Here is a 17,325-nt window from a genome sequence, read left to right as displayed (position 1 = left end):
CTTGTTCAGAAATACAAGGGAAGACTGCAACTCTTTTTCACTGGGGGCTCCAAACTCTTGGGAAGGGAAATTTCCTTGGTCAAATTACAGCATGATTATCTCCTTTTTTCCGGTCAGGGAATATTTTGACTGTAAAATTGATGCTGTAACAGTAAAAAAGCACCTGGAATATAGTGTCACAGCATATTTATTACTCTTGGCACTTATTATACCACAAGATTTATTTTAGGCATTAATTCTACTCTTTGATGGAATGTTCAAAGCTGTTTCTAAATCTCCATGTTAGGTAAGACTGATTTCCTACATGCCATAAGATCTACACTGAGCACTTTCTGTTCTAAAAAATACCCAAGCTGCCTTTCTGTTGAAGTTTCACTAACTATGAAAATAGCTATCACTACCAACACTTACTCTGTGTAGGACATTGATATAAACACTGCAGTTATACTGATCTGTGAGGCAAATTATTGTCTCATTTTACAGATGAGGAAAGTGAAGTACAGAAACATTAAGTAACTTGCCCAAGATCACACAGTGGCTAAGGTAGAACTGAATCCAGTCAGTATGACTCTAAAGTCTAATGTGCTAACTGCTAAGCAGAGACAGGTGAAGGGGGTTGACATTTCTTTAAGCTCTTGACATACCTGATATAATGAATGAATGCAACAAACAGGCATCCCAAGTAGAAGGAGAAGAAGATGAGGAAACTGAGAAGAATGGCTTTCACATAAACGGATCCTGAGGGAAGAGAAATCGCTCTGGTCAGGATGTCCTCAGGAGAAAAGAGGACCGTGTTTGGGACAGGACAGCTTAACAGGCCCATCTGCATCATGCTAAGCCACTTCAGTCGTGTCTGACTCTGTGCGACCCCATAGACAGCAGCCCACCAGGCTCCGCCGTCCCTGGGAGTCTCCAGGCAAGAATACTGGAGTGGGATGCCATTGCCTTCTTCGTATCTGCATCATACCCATTCTTAAATTCTAAGATAATCCCATTCAAAGCAGGGAAGGTCACCTAGTCATTGTCCATAAACGTCTGCCTTTCACAGTGATGACTTCCTCAGGGAAGCTGGGAGGGACTTCCTATACACAAAATCATAACTGACTTCCCTTTCTTTCTGTAAGGAATTTAACAAAATGCTTTGATTCTCTCTTCTATCTCTAAGATAAACGTTAGTTTTCTTATGATGTTTCTCTGAAAGGATGACATTAGCACTGAATGACATGATCTCCTTCCTGACTGGAATCTCTCCACTGAATGCTGGTACAAGGAGAAGAGGGCAGCAGAGCATGAGGTGGTTAGATAGCATCACTGACTCAATGGACATGAATCTGAGCAAACTCTAGGAGATGGTGAAGGACAGGGAAGCCTGGTGTGCTTCTGTCCATGGGGTGGCAAAGAGCTAGACATAACTTAGTGACTCAACAATAACAACCAAAACCGACCTTTAATGGAAGGAACAATGGTGACTTGAAGGTTCTTTGCACGTTGTAGATTCCAAGTCTGGTTTTCCTTTTCTGGTAAAAAAAGAACAAAGCACAATGGGTCAGATACTATGATCCTGGCCTCTCATCTGAACAGTTGTTTAAAAACTATCCAGGATGAATTCTTGTTGCTAAATTTTCTTTTAGCAAGAGCTATATGAAAACCAAACCACCAAACCTTCAAACCATCTAATACTCTTTGGTTAAAACTTTCCATTTGACATTGGTTTGGGTGCACTTTGGTAGCACTAAGTGACTTAATTGAGAATGTAGCCTCATTTCTTAAATGAAGAAGTCTTGACCTTTCTGCTCATATCACATATGACTCAATATATCATGGAAATCTGAGGAAAACAGCTGCAAAAATAGAGAGCTCCTTCATCTTTTGGTTTGCATTTTTCTAGCCAGTGAGAATTTGTTTTTCTTATATAGCCATTAAAGGATTTGTAGTTTACAAAAACATTGGATGTTGGCAAAACTCTAGAGCTATGTAACTAAGAGATTAAAGAATATATGAGAAGGCCCAAGCGGGAGGGGATATATGTATACATTCGGCTGATTCACATTGTTGTTTAGCAGAAACTAACACAACACTGTAAAGCAAATATATTCCAATAAAAATTAAAACAGTGCTTAAAAAAAGAATACATGAGAAGATTCACCTGAATACCAAGAGAACACTGTTACACTCAACAGTAAACACTCTCCACGTTGGTCACATATGGCCCATCAGCTGTTGAGGGGTCCGTGTTTTCCATCAACAGCCTTTTCTGTTGCCATGGTAATTAGTGGGTAGTTGCCCACAACCACTGTATTGTGCCTAAGAGCTTACACATTGGGTAAGTTGTCAATTGGGATAAGTTGCCCTACGTTGCTTACTTACTATCTTGAAAGATACAATTTTGGCAGTGGGAATTGAGAATTCTGACTTTTCCTGGGGAAATGATGACTACTGATAAATATAGGTGGCTCCATTACTGCTAGCTACCAAAATGATCTTAGAAAATGGACCTCAATTTGCTGTATTAAAATCATTATTTCGTGTGTGTGTGTGCACGCACGCACGTGTGTGTGTGTGTGTGTTAGTCACTCAGTCATGTCTGACTCTTTGCAACTCCATGGGCTATAGCCCACCAAGCTCCTCTATCTGTGGATTTCTCCAGACAAGAATATTGGAGTGGGTAGTCATTCCCTTCTCCAGTGAATCTTCCTGACTCAAGGATTGACCTGGGTCTCCTGCATTGCAGGGGGAATTCTTTACCATCTGATCCACCAAGGAAGCCCCATTACTTCATAGTAGTAAATATTTGTTGAGTAAAGAGCCAACCCACCTCATATAGTCTGAGGAAGTACAAGACTTTGAAAAGATTCAAGGTGGTAAATGGCATTTTGAAGTATCAATAATGTCTTGAGATCTATTATTTTCTTCCCTTTATTTTTTTCTCAAGTACATCTCAGACTGCCTTGTCAAGCCACTGCTGATAACCCTGACTTACTTGGAACTAGAGATGGTTGAAAGGGATCAGAAGGGGCCAAAATGAACTTTTTGGTTCGTTTCCATTCCATTCCATTACGTTTTTCTTCATAGCCAATTATTCCTCACTGTTGCTTACCCTGGATGAAGAAAGATCCTCCACAGGCATAATCTTCGGGCTTTATCACAAACACCACAAAGAACTGCTCACCTGGAAAATCCTTCTTCTGCGTAAGACATAAAGATAGTGAGAAGAAGGGAGAAAATTCATGGTGGTGGGGGCAAAAAGAAGGAAAGAGAAAAAAAGTAAAGTTCATCCCTCTCCCTAACTCCTTAGGAAGGACTCACACATTCCCATGATCTACTCCAGGTTATCCATAATAAAATAATTGTTATATCCAAGGAATTATGTAGATACACTCTTCTGATTTCAGTCTGTCTTGTGCCACTTGACTGCTTAGAATTGTATAAAATATATGTCAACAGCCTATGTTTAATAATTAATACTTACATATTAAATTCTTGAATAAACTTTATTTTTAGAGCTGTTTTAGCTTTTTACAGTGTTTTTATCTTAAAATTCATTGATAAATGACTTTCTGAAAAGTCATTCAGTCAGCAGACAAATAAATAATTTAGGTTAGGGAAGCAAATACTCAAGTTAGGAGACCTGAGTTATAGTCCTGGCTTTGACTTTCTCTGAGTGAGCTTCTCTGTGTCCCAGTTTGTTAACCATGAATGAAGCATGGTTGACAAGATAACCTTTAAGATCTAGTATATTTATACAATCTTGACTATATTATTCCCAAATTTCTGATGTTTAACCTACCCAGAAAATGGCCCAAGACTGAATCAGGAGTCCAGAGAGATGTACTAATTTGTTGCCAAATACATTCAGAGTAAGAAAATACTGATAAACTTTGTTCTTCATTAATTTACTGTCCAGGTGGTGTAAAAATCTGAAATTATGCTTATTTTTTGTCCTTTTAAATTTGGGACTATATAATGCTGAGGTGCTAAGGATAAAAAATACTAAAACAAGACAGATATTTGAGGTATCAAATCTGAGACATTAAAAATTAAAGCCTAATAGAAATTTTTAGTTCTGATACTTAAATTATAATTAACCCCTTCTCATTCATGGCCTGCTATTCAATAAACAGTATCTCCTTACCTAGAGAACACATCAAATTGCAGGTACCTCAAGTAAATACCACTCTAAAGGCAGGAACAGAATCTCTTTGAAAATATGCTGACATGATGTGTATATATTTTTGCTATAAAATTATCACTGAAACAAAAATTTAATTATAATACCAAAAGGGCAAACTTCTACACAAATGTGGTTCATATTCCTTTGAACTTACCCATTCTGTCCAGAATTGAAGTCCTCTTTTAGTTACTGTCATTAGTACAAATTATCAAAATATGTGTCTTTTAAATTGAAATATACTATTTTCAGGTGTCTCAGTGGTAAAGAATCTGCCTGCCAATGCAGGAGATTCAGGTTTGATCCCTGGATTGGAAAGATCCCCTGGAGGAGGAAATGGCAACCCACTCTAGTATTCTTGCCTGGACAATTCCATGGACAGAGGAGCCTGGTGGGCTGCAGTCCATAGGGTCGCAAAGAGTAAGCAACTGAGCATGCATGCAAACATAGCTGATTTGCAATATTGTTTTAGTAGAATATATTTAGTTGTTTTAAATTGATCAGATAAACTTTACGCTAAATTGGCACCCGCCCCCCGCATTGAGTAGACTGGAATCTTTCACCCTTACCTCTGTAAGCAGACACCTGTCCTGCTGCATCACAGGTTCCCAGGATTCCCCAAGGGGAACAGGGCACCTGGTAGAGCAGCATTATCCACCAGGTATAGCAATCTTTATTTTGAAATCAATCAGAAAGGAAAGAGATTCAGTGTACACAGTGAGCGGTAATCCTTGACGTTTCTCGAAATTCAGTGGGTGACCAAACTGGTCCAGTAGGAAACCTGACTATAAACTGTGCATTGTCACTGATGATGATGCCCACAGAAGTGATGTCTCACCTGTAGTGTGATGGCAGCTTTCTTAGTCATGGACTGGTAGACACCATTAAATTCCACATTGTGGTCAAGGTCATATACTGGGCACTGTCGTGTGCATGAGGGATAAAAAGGAAGACATCACTAATGTCATATATACATACCACCCATACCACCTGGATCACAGAGGAGGGGGTCCTTACTGAGCCAGAAACCGTGAAGAGTTTCCCCCCAGAACAGTCAGGAAATAATTTTCCTAAAATTTGGTGCCTTGTCATCCGAAGTCAAGGTCACTTAATATTAATATTAAAGAGAACATAAAAGATCTGTCTTAAAGTATATCACACCTTTCCCATATTTTACTAATACTTTATGAGACAGAAAGGGCCTAATGACACAACAAAAAAATTCAAAACATAGAACAAGCAGTAGGTTCCTGTTTTTCTTGTGCAGTTCACAACTTGGTCTTCCTTATTCTCTGTCACGATCCTCCTTCCCTCCCTCCCTTCCTTTGTTTATCTTGGTGAAGAGTCAACCTCTCTCTGTCTCCCCAGATCAATGTCTATAAGCACATACTGTGCACTTGTGTGCACAAGATACAGCTTTTACTGTTTAGCAGTCTTGTCAGCAGTACAAAGTAAGAGGATGAAATGGTGCTCACGCTGTCTCTCATTTATCCTAAGACAATATAAAACTCCATATTGGAAGGTTGACAAGTTATGAAACTCACCATGATATTCTGGACTGAGACAACAGAGCATGGATAAGCCAATGTAGACACGACTTTAATGATAACTGAGTCCACGTCTTCAGGAAATTTGTATAGGAAATACTGAGAATAAAAAAAAAAAAAAGGATTTGTTAATGCTTAGAAATGTTTATAGTCACAAACTATTTTCTCATGAATAAGGTGGTTTCCTCTAATATGAGGCACAAAGTTCAGATGTAAATCTCAGTAAGCCTCCAGTAATTCAGCCAGCCATTCATCTCTTGCATATTGAGCAGATGCTCTGTGCAGGGCTCAGATACTAGGAATACAGCCATGAGCAGGAAAAAGGAGCCATTTCATACAACATTGCTGTATTATTTTTTTATGATATTTATTTCTCAACTAAACTTTGCTACACTTCGTTCCAATTTCAACTTAAGAAGGTCCCCCCACCCTTTGAATCAGAGATATGTGAAATGTAACAGGAAACAAAGTTTACCTCTATGTGGTCATTTTGAAATATGAAGCTCTTCCTTGAAAGGCAGACAAGCTTGTTCTTCAAGAATCTTAACCACCTTGCCATAGGTAAGAATTAGCACTACATCCACCTTTCCCCTAGACTTTTTTTTTTTTTTTGGCCAAAGAATCTATTTCTTGGCTGGAACTCAGTGAGATGACATTTAGATTCAAAGACTAAGCCCTACATTTAGGCTCCTGAAATATGTTCACAATTTTGGGCAGGCTAAGATATCTTTAAAAGTATTTCTCAAATATCAGAATAAGGAAGCATTTATAATAGAGCTTATACTATTTACCTACTTAGATTATCAATTCACCAGAAAAATTTATTAACTCTAAATTTTAAGCATGTTGCTAATAATGAAGAAAGGGAACTTCTTCCCAGTAATTATAAATATAGTAACTGGTTGAGAAGCTTGACATGAAATACATGATTAAGACTTTGAGGAAAACCAGATAAAGATGCCACAAAAAAAAGAAAACTACAGGCCAATATTACTGATGAAAATAGATGCAATAATCTTTAATAAAATTCTAGCAAACAGAATCCAATAACATATTAAAAAGATCATACATCATGACCAAGTGGGCTTTATCCCAGGGATGCAAGGATTCTTCAATATCTGCAAATCAATCAATGTAATACACCACATTAACAAATTGAAAGATAAAAACCATATGATTATCTCAATAGATGCAGAGAAAGCCTTTGACAAAATTCAACATCCATTTATAATAAAAACCCTCCAGAAAGCAGGAATATAAGGAACATACCTCAATATAATAAAAGCTATATATGACAAACCCACAGCAAACATTGTCCTCAATGGTGAAAAATTGAAAGCATTTCCCCTAAAGTCAGGAACAAGACAAGGGTGCCTACTCTCACCACTACTGGAAGTTTTGGTAACAGCAATCAGAGCAGAAAAAGAAATAAAAGGAATCCAAATTGGAAAAGAAGTAAAACTCTCACTGTTTGCAGATGACATGATTCTCTACATAGAAAACCCTAAAGACTCTCCCAGAAAATTACTAGAGCTAATCAATGAATATAGTAAAGTTGCAGGATATAAAATTAACACACAGAAATCCCTTGCATTCCTATACACTAACAATGAGAAAACAGAAAAAGAGAAATTAAGGAAACAATTCGATTCACCATTGCAACGAAAAGAATAAGATACTTAGGGATATATCTACCTAAAGAAACAAAAGACCTATATATAGAAAACTATAAAACACTGATGAAAGAAATCAGAGGACACAAATAGATAGAGGAATATACCATGTTCATGGATTGGAAGAATCAATATAATGAAAATGAGTATACTACCCAAAGCAATCTATAGATTCAATGCAATCCCTATCAAGCTACCAACGGTATTCTTCACAGAGCTAGAACAAATAATTTCACAATTTGTATGGAAATACAAAAAACCTTGAATAGCCAAAGCAATCTTGAGAAAGAAGAATGGAACTGGAGGAATCAACCTGCCTGACTTCAGGCTATATTACAAAGCAACAGTCATCAAGACAGTATGGACTGGCACAAAGACAGAAATATAGATCAATGGAACAAAACAGAAAGCCCAGAGATAAATCCATGCACCTATGGACATCTTATCTTTGACAAAGGAGGCAAGAATATACAATGGAGAAAAGACAATCTCTTTAACAAGTGGTGCTGGGAAAACTGATCAACCACTTGTAAAAGAATGAAACTAGAACACTTTCTAACACCATACACAAAAATAAACTCAAAATGCATTAAAGATCTAAATGTAAGACCAGAAACTATAAAACTCCTAGAGGAGAACATAGGCAAAACACTCTTTGACATAAATAACAGCAGGATCCTCTATGACCCACCTCCCAGAGTAATGGAAATAAAAGCAAAAATAAACAAATGGGACCTAATTAAACTTAAAAGCTTTTGCACAACGAAGGAAACTATAAGCAAGGTGAAAAGACAGCCTTCAGAATGGGAGAAAATAATAGCAAACGAAGCAACTGACAAAGAATTAATCTCAAAAATATACAAGCAACTCCTGCAGCTCAATTCCAGAAAAATAAATGACCCAATCAAAAAATGGGCCAAAGAACTAAATGACATTTCTTCAGAGAAGACATACAGATGGCTAACAAACACATGAAAAATGCTCAACATTACTCATTATCAGAGAAATGCAAATCAAAACCATGATGAGGTACCATCTCACGCCGGTCAGAATAGAAGCCATCCAAAAGTCTACAAGTAATAAATGCCAGAGAGGATGTGGAGAAAAGGGAACGCTCTTACATTTTTGGTGGGAATGCAAACTAGTACAGCCACTATGGAGAACAGTGTGGAGATTCCTTTAAAAACTGGAAATAGAACTGCCATACGACCCAGCAATCCCACTGCTGGGCATACACACCAAGGAAACCAGAATTGAAAGAGACACGTGTACCCCAATGTTCATCGCAGCACTGTTTATAATAGCCAGGACATGGAAGCAACCTAGATGTCCATCAGCAGATGAATGGATAAGAAAGCTGTGGTACATATACACAATGGAGTATTACTCAGGCATTAAAAATAATACATTTGAATCAATTCTAATGAGGTGGATGAAACTGGAGCCTATTATACAGAGTGAAGTAAGTTAGAAAGAAAAACACCAGTACAGTATACTAACTCATATATATGGAATTTAGAAAGATAGTAACGATAACCTTATATGCGAGACAGCAAAAGAGACACAGATGTATAGAACAGTCTTTTGGACTCTGTGGGAGAAGGCGAGGGTGGGATGATTTGGGAGAATAGCATTGAAACATGTATATTATCATATGTGAAATAGATCGCCAGTCCAGGTTCGATGCATGAGACAGGGTGCTCAGGGCTGGTGCACTGGGATGACCCAGAGGGATGGGATGGGGAGGGAGGTGGGAGGGGAGTTCAGGATGGGGAACACATGTACACCCATGGCTCATTCATGTCAATGTATGGCAAAAACCACTACAATATTGTAAAGTAAGTAGCCTCCATTAAAAGAAAAAAAGACTTTGAGGAAACCAAACAAAAAAGCCCCCATATCCAGGCATTAGTAAATATATCACTTTGAAGGAGTGGCAAACCCATTAAAACTTCATTTTGCATTCCCTCATCCTCTTTACTAATCTTATCCTGAGAACCAGAGCAATGAAAATAGAACTTTTCAACAATCCAAAACCTTCCAAGTGGGGAAAAATTATCTTAAGATTAAAGAGTGTCGTTAATGCTACTGTCTGGAAGTCTGTTCATTCCTTGTAGCAGATGGCAATGCTCTCAAGAACCCACTTCATTTTGAGCTTTTATTTTGGAGCTTGATTCAAATACATAGAATACAGGGCTCTTCGAAAGGTGAATACTCTGGAATTCCCAACATGTGCTCTTGGTTCTTAGGGAAACCATACTTGGTTACCTCAAAAGCATTATTATGGCTACTATTAGCAGTAATGAAAATGAATGTCATATATATTCCTATATATTCTAGGAGTTAGTTTTGTGCAAGCTGTAGACCTCTGCTGAAGTCTTATCTATATGCCAAAGTATTACCAATCTTCTTTTTTCGTAAATTGCTTTAAATTTTATTTATTTAATTACTTGGCTGTGCTGGGTCTTTGTTGCTACATGCGGGCTTTCTCTGGTTGTGGTGAGTGGAGGCTACTCTCTAGCTGCAGTGTGTGGGCTTCTCACTGTGGTGACTTCTGTTGTGGAGCACGGGCTCTGGGGGCATGAGGGCTTCAGCAGTTATGGCGCAGGAGGTTAGTTGCCCCGAGGCATGTGGAACCTTCCTGGACCAGGGATCAAACCCGTGTCCCCTGCATTGGCAGGCAGATTCTTAACCACTGGAAGAATCACCAGTGAAGTCCCACCAGTTTTCTTTATCTCTAAATTACCATAAATCCCAAGTAAATAAACCCTTTGCCTTAATAATGTACTTTTACCAGAAAGAAGCAAATGACAAGGATCTAAAGCAATGCCTGGAATTGAGGCTAAAAATCACCTTCTTACGTCCTGATTACCTAACCAGTTTCTGTAACCTGCTTCTATCTATAGGAACAGAGGCAGGCAGTGATGATGCGGATTGTCTGAGTCTAAATTCACCCAATAGTTTGGGTGAATTTAAAGGTACAGAAATTTTTTCCTATAGTTGAAGAAGATATAAAATATAGGCCAAAATGGGAACAGTTATGAGTAAAATAAGATTTTATAGGTGTCAAAGGATTTGTTTTGTTTCATGAGTTTTTCTAGGTATATTTTACTCTAGTGTGTAATTTATATACAAATTGTTTGGACTTTAGTGTTTAATAATTTTTTTTAATGGAAAGAAGCTGCAATATATAATCATCACTGGTTTTCAGTCTACAAAGTACATCACGACATTCAGGACTCTGGACTGGACTATTCAACTGTACTCTTTCTGCAGTTGGGGTGCAAGTTTTCCCCTTCCTATCTAGATACCTCCCATTGCAACTCTCAATTAGTGCTTTCAAACATTTCGTGAATCAAGTGACCGATACTTTGAGGTCAGTGGGCTGTGGGTCTGTAGCCTCTTCTGTCACTGGGTGGCAGCATACGTGCACGTGGAGACTTTGACTGATGGGACGTGTGACTCTTAAAGGTGTGCGGGGGTCAGCTTCGGCAGGTTTGGGGAGCTGACTGTGCACATGGATTTCCAACTCTGTGCTCAGTGATGTCATGATGGCAGTCTGAAATCGGCCGGGGTGGAGGTATTTACACTGCAGAAATGGGCAAACTACAAAACAGGGCTTCTCTCTGAGAACTGGTTCACCAGCTCACAAGTGATTGTAATAGATTAACAACAGCATCTATACAATATGTTAATCCCAGTTCTAGTATATCCAAGGCCACTTTTGACCAAAGTTGTATTGCAGCCTACTGAAAATTTACAAGAAACATCCGGACATTAAGTAAATCTGCTTTAAACTTGGCTATTGCATGAACCTTACTCTTTCAGAATCTATGAAAGGAAAAAGGAAAGTAGCTAGCAGTATCACTAGACAAGCAGCCTGAATCAGTCAAAGTTCTAATCTGTTTATTTGGTTTACGATTATGGCCTAGTGGAGAGCATAACCCAAGTATCTAAATCTTCTGATAATTTTTGTCAGCATACCTGTTCTTTCTTAATGATGGGAGAAATGAATTTTATCCGTAACACTGTAGATATTAAAATCTCCCATTTTTGTTATATTTTCCAGATCAGTTGTTTACTTTTGTATCTGTTTAGTGGTGGCCTTCCACTCTCTGTCTCCCCATCCCCATCCTAATTATAAGGTCCATGCAGGCAGAAGTGGCACCTCTCTCGATCCTTCTATCCCTGGCACCTAATACAGCTTAACACTGTACCTGGTGTGCCTAGTTGGCCCACAATTTGATGAATGAAGGTTAAGCAAAGGAATATCTGTAAACATGTCATGCCTCCCATTTCATACCAGTTCCAGTGATAAGGTTAATAATGTGTCTAAAATCTCAGTTATAAGAACCACATTCCAAAAATACAAATATAGCTCAAATTGTAAAAGATTAAGGGCAACACCACATGCTAACTCAACTTGTTACCATGGTTTATTTGGGTAAGAATCATGATAACTTTGAAGCCTTCACTTACCTGAGGTTGAGAGGGGCTGGCAGTGAAGTGAAAGGCAACATTTGTCCTGAGAAATACAAGGAAAAGGGGGGAAAGTGAAAGAAAAGCATAAGTTAGCAAGCAAAAGTTATTTCTTAAAAAAAATCTCAAACTAGATGCAAGAAAAGCCCTACCCTTTGACAAAGCAGTTCTGTCTGGGCCCATAAAAGTGACAAAGTACACTGCATGGGAACTTGGTGGTTTCAGCTGTCAAGAATGATCAAGGTGGGGAAGGGATCAATTTTATGTCTTTATAAAAAAAAAACCCATAAAGTTATACCTATACAAGCAAGTACTTTGACTTTTATAGACACATTTGTCTTCAGATTCTCTTAAGATTTTACACTCAACTATAGGTTTTAGGTGTCAGAAGTGGGCTGAAAGAGAGAGGAAAAGAAGGCTTGAGGTTCTTTTGCATAATTCAGATAGAACTTAAAAATAATTTTGATGTATCTATGGCAACAGTTAGAACTGGACATGGAACAACAGACTGGTTCCAAATAGGAAAAGGAGTACGTCAAGGATGTATATTGTCACCCTGCGTATTTAACTTATATGCAGAGTACATCATGAGAAACGCTGGACTGGAAGAAACACAAGCTGGAATCAAGATTGCCGGGAGAAATATCAATAACTTCAGATATGCAGGTGACACCACCCTTATGGCAGAAAGTGAAGAGGAACTAAAAAGCCTATTGATGAAAGTGAAAGTGGAGAGTGCAAAAGTTAGCTTAAAGCTCAACATTCAGAAAATAAAGATCATGGCATCCGGTCCCATCACTTCATGGGAAATAGATGGGGAAACAGTGGAAACAGTGTCAGACTTTATTTTTCTGGGCTCCAAAATCACTGCAGATGGTGACTGCAGCCATGAAATTAAAAGATGCTTACTCCTTGGAAGGAAAGTTATGACCAACCTAGATAGCATATTCAAAAGCAGAGACATTACTTTGCCAACAAAGGTTCGTCTAGTCAAGGCTATGGTTTTTCCTGTGGTCATGTATGGATGTGAGAGTTGAACTGTGAAGAAGGCTGAGTACCGAAGAGTTGATGCTTTTGAACTGTGGTGTTGGAGAAGACTCTTGAGAGTCCCTTGGACTGCAAGGAGATCCAACCAGTCCATTCTGAAGGAGATCAGCCCTGGGATTTCTTTGGAAGGAATGATGCTAAAGCTGAAACTCCAGTACTTTGGCTACCTCATGCGAAGAGTTGACTCATTGGAAAAGATTCTGATGCTGGGAGGGATTGGGGGCAGGAGGAGAAGGGGATGACAGAGGATGAGATGGCTGGGTGGCATCACTGACTCGATGGACGTGAGTCTGAGTGAACTCCGGGAGTTGGTGATGGACAGGGAGGCCTGGCGTGCTGCGATTCATGGGGTCGCAAACAGTCAGACACGACTGAGCGACTGATCTTATCTAATCTGATGGCAAAAATATCACTTTTAAAAAAACATGATGAATAGATAATCACCATGGGAGGGTCTCTAGGGAGAGGAGTATGCTCTTCCTGCCCCAAACACCCCACAGTTGTCTACATTTCCCTCCAAGATGGGTCTTCTTTGGGTTAGGCATTGCCTTCTAAGACCCTTCTTAAAATGCACATACCACCAAAAGAATATAATGAAGCTATTTTCTTTTCAATTATCAATTTTCTAGAAATTATTTTATTAGATATTTGCATCTTCTGTGAAAGCAGTGATCCAGCTCTGAGGAGAGTGTGAGGAGGATGTGGGAAATATACATTTGTAGCATAGAGTGCTATTGGAAAGGACACGTGTGAACAGTTCAAGAGACTGGAAAATGCAAAAACAGAGTAGGTCTTCTCTGTAGTCATGCAAGGGCTGTTTGGGGCTTTTGTTCTTTCTGGTTCTTGTCTCATCTTTAATTGTGAGGATCACTCACACATACTCACTGTACTCTCAATGCCTGCATCAGGAGAATGGCATGATCCCAGCCCTTCAGTGTGACCTGCACTTCTGGAAACCTGAACTTCTGGGGCCCCTCCACAGCTTCATCCCCTGGTGCTCTCTAAAGAGTCTTGTTTTATCCACTCCTAATTTTTCCTTTTATAAAAATTAAACCGTTAAACATTTTTACTAAGGATTCCTTTAGAAAGGGCATGTCAGGACATCTGAAGCATGAAGTTTGTAATTGGAGGCGTTGTTTAGAAGTCACAGATTTTGAGCACTGTTTCTAAAGGTAATGACAAACAATTTAGGCCATTAGCAGACTAGACTTAGAATTTAGCAATAGATACAATTTATATATATATCCACTCTCAATAGAAATCATCATCAGAGTCAAGGGTTGGTTCTGCTGAAGCATGGTTAATAACACATGACCTTACGTCACGTAAAGAAGCTGAAGTTGGTGTCAAATCCAGCTCTGTGTGTGCTCTGAGACTCCACAGCCAGAGTCAGAAACCGCATGCTGTGCATGGCTCTCTGCAGCATGCATGGGGAATGTCATCTGCAGTTACCAGGGCAACACGGGCCCTCAGTTCTGTCTGTTACCAGGTCAGGGGAACGAAAAGGACGGTGGTTTTCTTGGCTGGCAACAGACAGGTTAAGATTTCCAGAAGCGAACAGTTTTCTTTGGCCAGAAATTTGTTTTTAAATTCTCCCCTGTCATTTGCATTCCAGTTAAGACATTGAATTGTGTGGACATGGATAGGGATTTTCTGTGTTTTTTTTTTTTTCCCCCTTGTTCTTTCTGTTTTCTTTACTAGTACAATACATATAAACTTTGAAAACATATTATTTTCCTTAAGACTATCCCATGTAATCTCCTCTTTCTCCTGGAGTCAACAGTGTGTGCAAAATAAACATGGTGCCTGTTGCAGATGAAAGGTTCTGCTTCCTTCCCCATCGGCCTCCAGCAGAGGTGGAGAAGGCTTATTTTAGCAGGGGTCATTAAACAACAGAACAAGTCTAATTGAGACACATGTACACCTTCAGTTTTAGAGTAGGAAGTGTATAATTTTTGACTTATTTGTTTGAAAAAATTAAACACAGGAAACAAGTGTTTACATAATAAATAAGAAAACCTAAAAACTAACTTTGTTTCCTCACTGGCTAGCTTGAGGAAGAGTGAAAGAGAAAAAGAGCAGAGGAGTCAAGAGAGATGGGAGAAGAGGGGAGAGGGGTCCATGGAGAAGGGAGAGAGAGAGAGAGAGCAGGAGGTAATGAAACAGGACAAGGAAAGGGAGATGGGGAGAAAGGATCAGTGGAAAGACAAAGCCAAAAGCTAAGTCATTTTTTAAGGTGAGTACAGAGAAGACTGTGAGATTCATATTCATCTTATTATATGACAGCAAGCCCCTAGCACAGAGCAGAGTGGGGATTCAAAACCCTCCCTTTGTTTGTCGAAGGAAATTACACTGGTTATTCACCTGGACTATGGACTTCAGAGTATCGTTTCCTGTTATCTCCTTCCTGCCATCTGTCATGAACTGACTTTGTTTACCACAAATCTCCCCACAGCCCTCCACCATCTGTAGCCCTCCACCTCATGGCTCTGGTCAGAGGATAAACTCCACGCATGTGCTAAATTCTGTCCTTTCTTCTCTTCTCTGGGACTTTGCTTCTACAAAAATCCAACTGTCCTATAAACTTTATTTGCCTTGCTTCTCCTTGGTTTATAAACATACTGTAGTCTCAACCATTTTCAACATAAATAACAAACAAATGCCCCCAACAAAGTTGTGCCCTTTCCCCTGGATTTCCCTCCTTCGACGTCATTCTGTATCGTCCCTCTCCTTCACAGACCAGCCTCATCACAGGGTGCTGTGCTCCCATCCCTCATTCACCCTTTCCTCTCCCCACTGCTGTCAGGGTTCTTTCCCTACCATCTCCCTGAGGTTGCCAGTCACCTCCTCTTGGCTAAATCCAGTGACTTAATCCCTAATGTTCTTTCCCTCTTTGTGACATTTGACACTGACTACCACACCTTCTGCCTTAGAACTTTGCCTCCCATGGGCTCTGTGACATCTGCTTTCCTGGGTTTTCTCTCATGCATCTGCCCATGCGGACTCAGCTTCTTCTGAGAGTTCCTGTTTCTCAGAGCATCCCTTACATGAGGATCTGACCCACAGTCCTGTTTTTGATCTCATTTTCCTTAACCATATATATCTTCATTCATATATGTATAACCATATGTTATAATTGCCATAAAAATCTCATATATATATGTATGTATGTGTCTGCACACACACACACACACACACACACACACACACACACACACAGTTGCTGCAACAATGCCAGAGAATCACAAGTCTCCACATTCAGCCCAGGGCTACTTCTAGAGCTCCACTCACTGAAGAGTGTTTCTCTGCTGGGCTTCTGTACTTCACTGTCCCTCAAGGCATCTCAAACTCCATATATGATCAAAATGGAATGTACTCCCCTTTCCTTGACCCTTATCTGCCACGTCTGTCCATAAGCCTCATCTGACTTCTGATATCATTGTTGGAGTGATCTTGGATTCCCCTCCACAACTACTGCTCACTCTGTCTTACTGATTCTATTAGTATGAAGCACTGTCTTTGCTCAAGTAACATCCAATAAGAAAACAAACAAATAAACATGAAAAGCAATGTAAATCATTATGTACTCTACCCCAAATATCAAAGGGCAATTACATAGGATGACGCATAATAAAATGGTCTAAAAGCCTCTTCACTCATCCATTTCTTCAAAAATCTATTGCTATTTACAGCATAGTAGCTGTGCTAGCACACTGAAAACTTCCTCTCAAAACAGACTCAAGAGCCCACTTAGAAGGCTACAGGAGGGTTGAAGGATTCAAGTACTCATACAAGACTGTATTTTTTAAATTTAAATTTATTTTTTAATTGAAGGATAATTGCTTTGCAGAGTTTTGCTGTTTTTCGTCAAACATCAGCATGAATCAGTCGTAGGTATACATATGTCCCTTCCTTGTCTGATCATGCCACATGTAGTTTTTGGATTTGTAAATTGTCCCCATGTGTGTTATTTGACTCTTTTTCTCCATTACAACTTTGTTGCCGCCATAATATATTCAGGTCCTGATAACTTTTTTATTCCTCTCTATTCAAGTAAGTTTTCATTTGCCTATGTGCCTCTATCCCTGCCTCTCCAATTCGTCTTCCACATGGCTACTAAAATCATCTCAAAGATCAGATTCATTAGTGGCTTCCATAATCTGCAAGGTGAAGTCTAAACTCCTTGGTACAGAATAAAGATCTCAAAGAGCAAGGATGGGGTACTGCCTGCTTCTCCCCTTGTCTCCTGTAATTCTGCCTTGGGCACCACATGGCCCAGCCTTCCACGTGAAGCTTCTCTTTGGTGGGCGCTGTGTCGCTCAGCCCTCTCTCCTGAGCATTGTGCTGGTGTGCATTCGACACTCTGCTAGGTACTGCACTTCAAGTTCAGCATGAACTTATCATCTCTTCC

The 17,325-nt window shown here is 39.4% G+C and overlaps 1 protein-coding gene across 8 annotated transcripts in view; it reads right to left on the bottom strand.

The window, feature by feature from the left end:
• Positions 1–17,325, bottom strand: part of SIDT1 (SID1 transmembrane family member 1) — a 107,822-nt gene that overhangs the window by 46,223 nt on the left and 44,274 nt on the right. For 5 of the 8 annotated variants that reach the window (XR_009738356.1, XM_061427102.1, XM_061427099.1 and 2 more), the window contains exons 4-9: positions 11,868–11,913; positions 5,713–5,814; positions 5,007–5,090; positions 3,098–3,185; positions 1,446–1,517; positions 645–738 (exon numbers count right to left, since the gene is read on the bottom strand). Coding sequence is in view for 7 of the 8 variants with exons in the window: in XM_061427102.1 (XP_061283086.1) it covers positions 645–738; positions 1,446–1,517; positions 3,098–3,185; positions 5,007–5,090; positions 5,713–5,814; positions 11,868–11,913 (486 nt within the window). In the remaining variant the exon portion in view is untranslated. Of the gene's footprint in view, positions 1–644; positions 739–1,445; positions 1,518–3,097; positions 3,186–5,006; positions 5,091–5,712; positions 5,815–9,838; positions 10,322–11,867; positions 11,914–15,734; positions 16,134–17,325 lie in introns of those variants that run through there. The other 3 variants (XM_061427104.1, XM_061427105.1, XM_061427101.1) reach the window with 3 other exon arrangements.

Source organism: Bos javanicus, chromosome 1, assembly GCF_032452875.1.
Source record: "Bos javanicus breed banteng chromosome 1, ARS-OSU_banteng_1.0, whole genome shotgun sequence".
NCBI classification, from domain to species: Eukaryota; Metazoa; Chordata; class Mammalia; order Artiodactyla; family Bovidae; genus Bos; species Bos javanicus.
The sequence above is the reverse complement of the archived record's forward strand: the minus strand, read 5'-3'. Positions and strand labels throughout refer to the sequence as shown.